Source organism: Diplotaxodon limnothrissa, linkage group LG15 (assembly GCF_057381915.1).
Source record: "Diplotaxodon limnothrissa isolate DT_005_m linkage group LG15, D_limnothrissa_male_GT1.1, whole genome shotgun sequence".
Classification (NCBI taxonomy): Eukaryota; Metazoa; Chordata; class Actinopteri; order Cichliformes; family Cichlidae; genus Diplotaxodon; species Diplotaxodon limnothrissa.
Window position 1 is genome coordinate 15,079,722 of NC_140610.1, and position 11,428 is coordinate 15,091,149.

General features: G+C 39.5%; 1 protein-coding gene across 1 annotated transcript in view; it reads right to left on the reverse strand.

The window, feature by feature from the left end:
- Window positions 1–10,678, reverse strand: part of enpp1 (ectonucleotide pyrophosphatase/phosphodiesterase 1) — a 36,516-nt gene extending 25,838 nt beyond the window's left edge. Inside the window, exons 1-5 of the mRNA XM_085373232.1 lie at window positions 10,396–10,678; window positions 5,551–5,620; window positions 2,021–2,081; window positions 228–325; window positions 68–147 (exon numbers count right to left, since the gene is read on the reverse strand). Of these exons, the coding sequence (XP_085229358.1) occupies window positions 68–147; window positions 228–325; window positions 2,021–2,081; window positions 5,551–5,620; window positions 10,396–10,524 (438 nt within the window). The 5' untranslated portion in view covers window positions 10,525–10,678. The remainder of the gene's footprint in view (window positions 1–67; window positions 148–227; window positions 326–2,020; window positions 2,082–5,550; window positions 5,621–10,395) is intronic.
- Window positions 10,679–11,428: the final 750 nt, after the last annotated feature.

Sequence of the window (11,428 nt, forward strand, 5' to 3'; positions counted from 1 at the left end):
CATCACTGACCAAACACTGTTGCCCAGCAAACCTGTTTGTATTTCTCAATGAACAAAAAACACTCACAGTCACAATGGTGTAGTGGTTGGGAAAGGTCTTTGTGGGATAAACAGGCCTCAGGTATGGTGTTGTAGTTCCATTATTTCCTGCAATGTAACAAAGTCACATTGTTACCTTGAGCTGTAAATCGTAAAGAACTGTGAGACAGGCGATGTTTTTGACTTACGTAACTTGCTGATAACAGGCATGTGACTCGCATGTTCTTTCAGATACGCTGCCCGGAAACCGTCCAAAGACACCAGGATGAGAGGAGGCTTTGAAAATCTGGACAGGAAAAACATCTGATAAATACATTCTCTAAGGGGACGCTGACCTGTGTTTATCATTAATAATCTGGAGTCATCTTTCCGCTCCTTCTAGTGCCAAGTTTTTCTATAAGCAAGTCTAATCACACAACAGCATCTTGAAATGGCTACAGTCAGTCATTTCGAAGCATTTTTTAAATCAACTTTCATATCATAGCTCACTGAAACATAAAAACTGAGCCAAATTTAAGACAAATGAAAATTTAACTGACTTTACTTTTCCATCTGTGACATTTCAATCATCTTCTGTCCTCCTATCGGTTTCCTTTCAGTTCAGAAGTCTTTCAACATCATGTCCCTTTCTTAGAATGTCTGCCCTTTAACATTGCTTTGGTGTCAAGCCACTGAGAGCAAGAATTAGACCTGTGGCTGAATGCGCTGTACTATGTAGCAGCGCTGGCATTAAACCAAAACAAGCTAAAAGTTGTGAAACAGACCTGGAGAAGGAAGAGTTGGTTATGATTTTCTGTAGAGTTGCAAATATGAAAATGTCTTTCATTTTTTATTGTTAATGTAGAATAAAATCATCAATAGAATTCAGAAAATCATATAAAAATAGATACAATTAAAGCAGTTTATTGAGGGTTCTCATGTGACATCATGCGGACATAGTTTAAAATTTGTCTGCCTCTGATTTATAAAGCATGTTTCACAGATAAAAATCACAGAGTGCTTCACAATAAAGCCAGAAAACTCCCCTGAAAAACATAACACTGGCCAGTTTGTGTACTGGTCGTCTATTACTGGTATTAGCTGTGTAGTTGTAAAATGTGTAAAAGTGACGCTAAGTGGAAATAGGGAAGGTTCAACTTCAAAGTAAAATATGTGCTTTTTGAAACTGCAGCACTATGGTAGAACTTTTATGCTGAAGGCAAACTTTCTCCATTTCCGGTTTGCATGTCACTTTTAAAAGTTTTACAATAGCTCCGAGAGCAAGCCCATCACACCCATTCAAACTAGCAGCAATATGCTAGTAACCAAAATAATCATAAGAAAGATTTTGCCAACCTGTCAGGAAAGTAAAAGTGTGGTGTATCCATAGAAACAATAAAAAACAACACTCATATAAATAGACATTTGTGTGTCTTATTGTATTTTTCAAACTAAAATAGCTTCATCTGGAGCCGCAGGACCATTTTTCCACAGTCTGACGCGTCTGTCTGAGGTTACTCCCTCGCCAAGACAGAAACACAAACATGTGACCACGCTCTCGTGCAAACACACAGACACAACTCATCAACACATGCCTGATTACTCGGCCATTACCCCAGTTTCCATAGAGACAGTTACTTTTTCCCCAATAAAGCAACACCACTAGGAGAAAACAAGCCGTGATTCAGCTATTTACAAGATAAAAAATATGGACGTTAGCTGGGTAAGCAACCAGAGGGTGACAGAAAGGAAACTCTAGCCTGCTTTGTATGTTGATAATGTTTGCTAACAGTGAACAATGGTTTCTTCTCAGGGAAAATGTGGGTGATATGATTAAATAGTTCCACTTTCAGATCTGTGATATGTTACAACTTAGGATTCAGACAGAGGAGGACCAGAGCTGATGTAATCCAAAGGAGTCCAGGTGGAATTTGTGCATTCAATTTTATGAAAAGTAAATCTGTTTTCACATTGCTGAAGCCAAACAAAAGTATTATATTACCCAGAAGGACACTGTGGCTGACTGACTTCCTGAAAGGGCCCTTCCATCCAGACTTCCCCTCCTGTGAGAAAAGAACTGTGTTACTAAGGAAAATTGAGGTTTTCTATTTAATTTCAGCACACTTTTTGGGTTAAAGCAAATGTCAATAAATAATATATATTAACATGACACAGTGACCTTGGAAGGTAAGTTACTAGAACTGTTTTGACAACCACTTAGATCCTCAGTTTAAACTCTTACAGATTTTAAAACCTTTCATATAAATAACGGAATCTATGTTAAACCACAAAAGGACATCACCTGACAAGCTTTGAGGATATAATATGATCCCATTTGGTGGACAGCAACTAAAGCAATCTGTCAAGTTCACCCTTTAAATGGCACTGTTGAATAATTTGACTACCAGTGAAGAGGATGTGTAAGTGCAAAGTGACATTACTTTTTCATCCACATTTACAAGAAGACCGGAAGCATTTCGAGACAGAACACATGCTACGCTTTCATTTTGCCTCGGAGAAGATGAGATCACCATAGAAACAATCTTGGAAACAAAGAAGTGAAACATAACACGTTGTAACCTGATGTATCCACACATGCACTGAAACCCCTCCCCCCCAAAAAAACGTCATTATTTCACTTTATCTGATAAGTGAAATATATACAATGATGTTTTAAGAATGCATTAATTGGTTTGTTACATCAGGGAAATACATAACCTGTGAACACAACAGTACAGACTGCATTCAGTGCAACCTTTTTAGCCCTCAGCTGTTTCCTTACATAACAGGGCTTTCATGATATCACAGTTTCACTTCATGTCTGTCGTGTTGGATAATGACACCAGTCAGGAAAAAGACTCCTGGTTTGAATCTTGCTGTTGGCTGTTTAAGTGTTCTGCAGGAGCCTGCATGGGTTTCCACCAACTGATCGAAGTCATGCATGTTAATTTGATTTTAAATGGGCTGTAGGATGGGAATGTAAGACTGTTTTCCTCTCTGTGTTAGCCTTGTGACAGACTGGTGACGGCGTTTATCCCGTCTCGTTATCCTCAATTCATGGTTATTATGACACCCCAGAAGAAATGAGCCTCATTTTCATTAGAGCTCTTATTGTGCCTACTTGATGCATTTACTAATGAGAGGGTCTGTATCAAAGACACACAACTATTAGGTTATTCTTTTGATGGGTGGATTTGGGTTTTACATATTTTTACATGTTCCATTTGTTGCTGTTCTTTTAACTCTCTCAAGCCTAACCTGTCGCTGGCATCAGACAGGTGTTTTGTAACCCTCTTTTCAATATCTGCAACTCCCGTAACTCCTGAACCATTTGCTTGATTGAAATAATTGCAACGGTTCCTGAAAACAGCGACTCTGCGCTTTTCAGTGATATTAGGGTTATTACGGTAATCCCAGGCACGGTGTCTTAGCAGCTCCGTGAAGAGGAAGGTTGGTCCTCCCAAAACAACAAAAAACACAAAGGAAAAAAGCCGTCACTTGCTCTTTCTGCTGTGAGAGAGGCTAATACAATACTGTTGTTTATGCATCAGTAATATATGATTATCTAAGAGAGAGCTGCAAGAACAGCACTTCCTTCCTGTGTTATGTAGAGACATGTATAACAGAAAAAACCAAATATAAGTGCTGCTTCCTGGAGCTGTTAGAAAACAAAAGCAGCACTTAGTTTGGGAAAGACAATAGACAGTAAAACAATCATAACATTTATTCTAGTTGTTGTAATCAAATGCGAACTGAGAATACGCCCTCAAATGTTGTAACGGTCTGCACAGGTTGATAAGAAACCTTCCTTACTCAAGGACTTTCCCACAGGCAAGGCATCACCAAGCAGGATATTTTGAGTCACCTCTTTAACCTTTTAAACATCTGCCTTCCTTATGCATCCATCAAGTCTCTTGCTGTACTGACAGGGCATACGACAGAGGGAGCCTTAGCACATGGGTGAAAAATCCTCTCCTCGCTGCGTCGGGGCCAGCTATGTGGTTTGGACTTAACACGGGGATGCTCTGTCTCAGGAGACGGCTTTCTATGGTGAGTAATCGACAAGTAATCGAAAGGTTTTATGTTAACTGAGGAGAAAATAGAGTGCAAGTTAAAGGGAAATGCCACAGGAGAGAGAGGACCCCACCCAGGCTGGGGACTGCTGCCCACAGTCATCGCCGCTGCCCCCTAAATTGGAGGAGCGTTTTGGCATGGTGGTTTTCAACAAAGAGCGTACTGACACTGCTGCCCACGTCTAACTGGGGCGAATCTATAGCTGCAGAAAACATTCCTCTGTCACTTAAGAGGGTATTTACGACTTGTTTTGCAACCATGGACAGAAAAAACTAGCCTGCACCACCCTGACAAAAACATACGCTCAACCTATGCGACGTCTTGGGGGTTAACTTTCACCTCTCTGTCTCTCTTTTGCTGCCTGGTTGGTAACTTTATTCTTCTCTACTGCTCCTCTAAATACTTCAAGTCTCAAGTTTCTGGAGGATCTGCAGCGGGATGTTAGGTGCTATACACAAGAGTGTGGAGCCTTGATTGTTATTTTACCAAGTGACAACCGCACCAAATGAGTTCTCGCTGAATAAATGCCAGAAATGTAACCTGAGATAATCTGTCTCACGCTCTTGTAGCCAAAGCACTCTATTCACTGTCCATGAGGAGTGAAAACCATGACTTAGACAAAGCTCAGACAGAAAATGTATTAATGTGGTACTACACAGATTTACATGTGAGTGAAAGAAAAAGCAGGTCAGCACTTTGACAGCTGCATTTCGAAGGTCAACTCTGAGAATTCATTAGGAAAAGCAATTGAAATCCTCGTGAATACAGGGCGCTGAGGTCTGTATTGACATTCTTCACATTTCCAACACCAGCACTTCACAGACTATATATCTACTAAAGTAAAATTCAAAGATATCCTGCAGTAACAGACTTATGCGGATTGTTGTTTTGTTTCCTGCGCAGAAGGATGCACATGTGTGTTGCAGTGACACGAAGTCCCGCTAATATTTTCATCTTGTACCACTTATTGACAGCTGCAGCAGCAATATGTCTGGATATGCACCAACCAAAGGAAGAGGGACTGCAAGCAATCAAACGTGGCAGTGAAGAAATGTAGCTTTTCTTAAAACTGTTTTTGCTGTTTTGAGGAAGAAGATACACTTAACTTGTTTATTAAACCACAAGAACATGCATAAAGCTGTTTGATGAGAAACAGGGGTGTTAAATAAATAAATTCTATTAGTACTATGGAATATAGCCAGTCCCAGGCTCACTTGGCGCAATCCAAGGTGACCAGGCCAACATTATACCAGAGGCAAAACAGTTTCTTTAAAATTAAAATGTAATCCAAGCTGAATGAAAAATATGCTATAAATGAAGCACAAATCATGAAGGGGGAAGAGGGATGGGGGAGGGGGATTGGGGACTTTTCCAACAGCCATTGGGCAAGAATTATGAAAATGAGGAGGTGAAATGTACATTAATTTAATGCTGGTTAATTAAAACAGTCAATCTTACCTGATCCTTTCTCCTTTCTCAGAAAAATCACCACAGCCAGGATAACCACCAGTAAACACAGCAGCAGAACCTATAACCCAGAAGATAAAATGGCAAGATGTTTGTTAAAGCTGTTAGAGATAGCAGCCACTAATTTCACATTGTTTATTTTGAACTATTTGAACTTTGAGAAAAGAAAAAGGTTCAAGCACTACAAAATCTCGTCTCTCTCAAGAGAAGACACAAATTAACAAAACTAAATCACGTCCACACTCAAAGCTTCAGCTCTAGAGAGAGCAGTGTTGGCTGTTGTACAGCAAGTATTAGATGGGATCCTCTTCACCTAATGACTAAATCATGCTGTTATTTTGCCTCTTAGCATCACTAACACGAGGCTGACATTACAGGCTCTTAAAATAATATTAATGGACCGATCATGAATAAATTTGTTGTATCCACAGTTCACAGAGGAACCCAGCTGACTCGCATGATCCTCTTAAATTTCCAAGTTTTCTTTTCAAAAAATGTGATGCAGCTGCAGATGCAGACTGAGAATCACAAAAACAGCCAAGCTACGAGACGGTCAAGAACAAACGGGCTCAGTGTTTCTCTGTACTTCACTGTCTTCAATTCCGTTTAAAAACTGTGTCTGGAAAAAATTATTTTATTGAATCGTTTATTTACACTTTACGCACCAGAGACAGCATGCTATTTTTCCCCAGATCCTCGTCCAACAGGGGGAAAACCCCTGATCGGATTACAACTCTGTGTGCATTGTTACTAAACTACAATCATGTAAAAAAAAGAAAAGAAAAAAAGAAAAAACATACAGAGTTTGACGTCTCCAAGTTAAAATAAAAATGTACATGTCTTATGCAACTTTGTTACTTTTTTACTGTTAAGAATTGGCATTTGGGACCTGTTGAATTACACTAGGGTGGCAAACACTACTCGATCACCATGCTATTGTTTTCTGTATACTTCTAATTATGCTTACATTAGCTTTTAGCTCAAAGCCCTACTCCATTACTGCAGCTGAAGAGGTTTAGATACGTTGCTTTATTCAGTTATCCTTCTACCGTCCACCGAGACTTCCATCTGTATCCTCACAGGCTCAACTGTTGATTTTAACAATTTCCACACCATCTCCATCTGTCTATATATTAGTCTCAGCTCTCTGCTGTTGGAAGTAGTGATCCAGAATTGTTTTTGTTTGTTTTTTTAAAAATCACAACCTTTCTGCCCCAGGACAGCAGCTCCCTGGGGGCGAGTGGTTTGTAATTAGATGGGTGTTTCAAAGATTACTTTACTTAGAAATGACAGTGTTTACCAGGGTTATCACGGATGCTGATTTTGAACCGTCTGCAATGCCCCAAACCAGGCCAGTTACTCATTATGGCATTACAAATCTTCATTTTAAATGTGTCGCCAGATTTTAATATTTATTATTCTGGTAAAATTGTGCCTTGCAATCACAGTTTTTAAAGAGTATAATATGTAAGTGCGTTATGGCTCATCTCCTTTTATTCCTATGACCATCTTATCACCTCTCTGCTGGGAACGCAGCTGCAAATATTTCCTTAGCACAACACAAGTCATAGTTTAAAGCAAGTCTCTTGTTCTCTGGTGTCACTTTTTGCTGGCACAAAGAGTCTAATTTCCTCTCAGAACTGATACGTTTTTAATCTTTTCACACTGTTTCTGTAGTCTATTACTTTTAACTGAAAGGGGGAAAAAGCTAAACTAAAAAGTTCAAAAAAACAGGCTTAAAGTGGAAAAACATAAATTCTTCCTGGAGGAAAGATTTTACAGAGGATTTACAGTTTAAACAAACAAATCCTCAAGCCAAAACTAGTCCGATCCTCCCAAGCTAGAAAGCTACAGCAGTACAACAGGAGTAATCTACTTAGTGTGATTCACAAGAGCTGGAATTCCTATACAGGTATGAAAACGCACTGCTGTATTTGGTGTCTGGGTACGTGCACTTATTTTCCCCAGCTATAGGTGAAAAAAACTGTAAACTTGGATGGGCTTCACAGAAATGCTTAAAGACGGGGTCTCTGTGGGTTGTGAAAGTAAACAGACTGTCTGGTGGAAACCTACTGGGCTGCCTGAAACACGCTTTAATATTTATTCAGACCCCCCACCATGACCACCACTCATTTTCCATTGTCTACAAGAGAATGATGTAAAGGTTCTGAAATTAAACTACAGATGAAAGTCATCTTCGAAGTGGACATCAAAAAAAGGCTATCCAAAGACACAAAAACTCTTTCTAGGGAAGTGTCATTCTAGTTCAGGGGTGGACTTAGACACAAAAGCTAAGGGCTACACATCAAACTGCCATCATGTGTGGCCTTATGACATGCACAAAGCTGAAAGATATGGTAGATATGACAAGCTGCTCTCGCATAAGCCTGGATCCTTGATCCAAAAAAAATAACAACAACTCTGCTACTTTTCTGTGTTAATCAGGTGCACAACTGCACAACTGAAGCAATCTAGCTTCTCAGGCAGCAGGGCAAAAGAGGAACTACCATAGAAAAAACAGTTTAAGGTGGGTGGAGTTTGAACAGATCTATCTGGTGAAGGAGTGGTAGACATTCACTTTATTATTCATTGTCATAAAGTGTTAATGGGTACTCAAGATTGAGCTTTTACTTATTTTTGAGTTATTTTGGGGTTTTAAGACATTAGGGATGTATTGCAAAGTAGTTACTGCACCATTTTCTGGTAAACCCATTGAACTAAAGCTTACAATCTGCACTTAAAACACATCTTGATTGGTTTAATTTAAAATCCACTGTGGTAGTGTACAGAGGCGAAACTACAAAGTCATGCTATTGTCCGAATTGTCGTGGACCTTAAAAATGAGACCTTGTGTGTGTCTAATTGGTACAAAGCAGACAGCATCTGGTTATTGTGGTGTCGAGCTGAAGGTCGCAAGTGAATAGCTGAAAGGATGCGCACATTCTCAAATGACTTCTTTGACATGCAGTTTATGCCTCAGTGATGAAGGAGATCATGAACATTCCAGACATGTTTAACTTTCCACTTCCAACTTAAAAAAAATCACAATTTATTTCACTATATTACAGCAAGAAACATGTTTTTCTGATATGACTATGACCGCAGCAATACAAAACAAGTCCATAAAACATAACGGTATTTTTCTTTACAATTGCTTCAATTATATTTTTTTCTGTAAAGACTGAAACACACTCCAGATTTAGCCTCCACAAAGACTAAGTGTGGTTAGTTTCAATGCCCCGAGGAGCTGTGAACAATAAAAGCTGCTGTTGTTTTCTGAGACGTTCCTTCTGTGATAAAAATACTGTTCTGGGGAAAACAAAGAACAGACCCAGCAGATTAAAATGTCCATTCCTGCCAGTGATGGAGATAGCCAAGTATTGCGTCAAAGTTCGCACAGCCTGTCTTTTGGTCGACATATTTTTAAACCTTTAAGTTATTATTTTTCAGATTTAGACTAATAATTCAATATACATATTTACCAATGCTACATTATTACAGATTACACCTTAAAGCGCTACCAAAGTTTTGATCTACTGGCCCAGATGTGGGGATGTTACTGGACACTGAAGATTATTGATCAAGTCAGAATCTTAAAATTAACAATGTGTTTTGTAAGAGAGTCCAGGGTCAAGATGGGCCGGTTTAAATGAGTCTGTTCTTGATGGTAGCACAAGAAGAACAGGCCAAGCCGTGACAAACGTCCACATCCACCTTCTTTCACTGTTTAATTCAGGTTCTTGGGCGGGGTGCTGGAGCCTACCACACATTTCATAAAAGTTAGAGGTATGTTACACTTTGCACAGATAGCTAGTTTATCTCAGGAACTGCCAATCAACCCAACACACATCTTCATCAGTGCTGACTATCACAGCACTGTGCCTGTCTGTTTGTTGAACAGTCTTGCATTAGAGTAAAACAAATATTGCTCAATTATGTGAGAAACTAATTGCCCAATTAGTCAACGTTATAAATAATTATAGTTATAAACAACTTCAGCTACTACCTGTGCCTCTGCACGGTAACATCTAGAACCACTAAAACTACATCAAAACAAAGCGCTGGCAGGACGACTCATTTTCCAGCTGCCTGAATACACCCAGTATTTTGCTGAAACGACACTTTGGATCAGAGTCAACGTTGTGGGGTCAGAGCTCCACCCAGCCCTGCTTCACACTAACAACTGCAGGTCTTGTCCACCTGCAGAGAGCCTGCTGGCCTGTGTCTGTTTGCAGTGGAGTGAAAACATTTAGTTTCCACGTTCACGCTGGCAACACTGACAGTCTCGTCTGTGTGGCAGCTGTGAATTAATGACAGTGTGAGTAAACAGTGCAGAAATGCTGACCCGAGGATGTGGTTTTTGATCCCTGACGATGGTTCTCTTCCCCTAGTTAAACATCACACAGTGCCAGTTGGGTTAACTGTCTAATGTTTGACAAAAATTATACATTAAAAAAAAAAAAGGACTACTCAACAGGGCCCAAAATGACGCCTTCAAATGTTTTTTAAACCCCAGAATCCAGTTTGCAATTATGAGACAAAAGAAAAAAGATGGACATCTCTTCATTTCAAACAGGGACAGATGATTTTTTCCCCCCAGTATTTCTTCTAGAGGACAAAAGACAGCAGCTACTTATTAATCAATAATATCATCTATAATAATAGTGTCCCTGACACTTTAAGGGCTTCCCAATTTAAAAGTCACATTTAAGACCATGCAGTAATATGAGTGGCAGGAGCTCAGACAAATACATTAACTATAATGTGTGACTTTCACACAGCGAAGTCAATCGCTCAAAGTTGCCCTCCATGCTGCCAAAGTGCAACTGAACATACCCCAATAATGATTTTACGGCGGGTACTCCTTTTATTCTCATTCATGCTCCTCTGACTCTCCACCTCTCGTGTCCCAAATAAAGACGCTGCCTGTTTCGCCGACCCGTCCTCTCCTTTGGTCACTTCCATGCTGCTAAGCGCAAAAAAACAAAAACAAAAAAAGGACGCCTGCCAGTGCTTTCCAGGTTGAACTGAGTAGCAGGATGGGATGCAGCTCTGAGGAATATATAGAGGGGAAATGCCCGCCTTTCTGACGTCTTCAAGTTTTTGCAAAGTGGCTACATGTGTTAGATCTAAGGGAGGAGGAGGAGGATCCAAGACTAATAAAAGCAGAGCAGAAAGCAGAAACTCCCCCTTATTCTGACTTATTTTCCTCTAATGTGGCGATGAAATAGTACTTTACCCACTTTAAAGCCAATCAGAGTCACTTTAAAAGAAAATAAAACCCAGACACATTCAGAATACGCATGCCTCAGACGTATTATCACGTCTAATTTCTTTGATTTAGGACATTGACTCGAAATAAAAAGCAAACACAGATACAGTAATTACGGACTTTCTATGAAAATCCATTATAAGGTCGTGGAGCTGCCACCATCTTGTGGCCAGACTTAAGTAGTGCATTAGGTTCCAGTTCGAGGGTTGCGTCCCATGCAAATATTTAAATTAATTTTTTAAAAAACCCAGTTCAACACATTTTCCTTTCCTTAAATAAGAATCTAAGGCTTTTGGCTTGACTATAGTCTTATTTAATTTCACTTACCGTTGGCAAATTTGAGCTTGGCGTTAGTGACTGCTTGCTAAAAATTATCCACTGAAGGAGAAATAATCCACTAGAGGGCGCTGCTCCACCTCTTCTATTCTTTCTTCTATTCAAAAATAATTTGGTCAACAAAAAGAAATAACAGCCGATTACAAAAGATATTCGGCCTCATATGAAAACATAAATAAAATTTGTATTTTAATAAATTGTAGTCCTGCTAGAAAAAGGTTTGCATGTAGCATAACAGCATTAAACTCCTTTAATATAAAC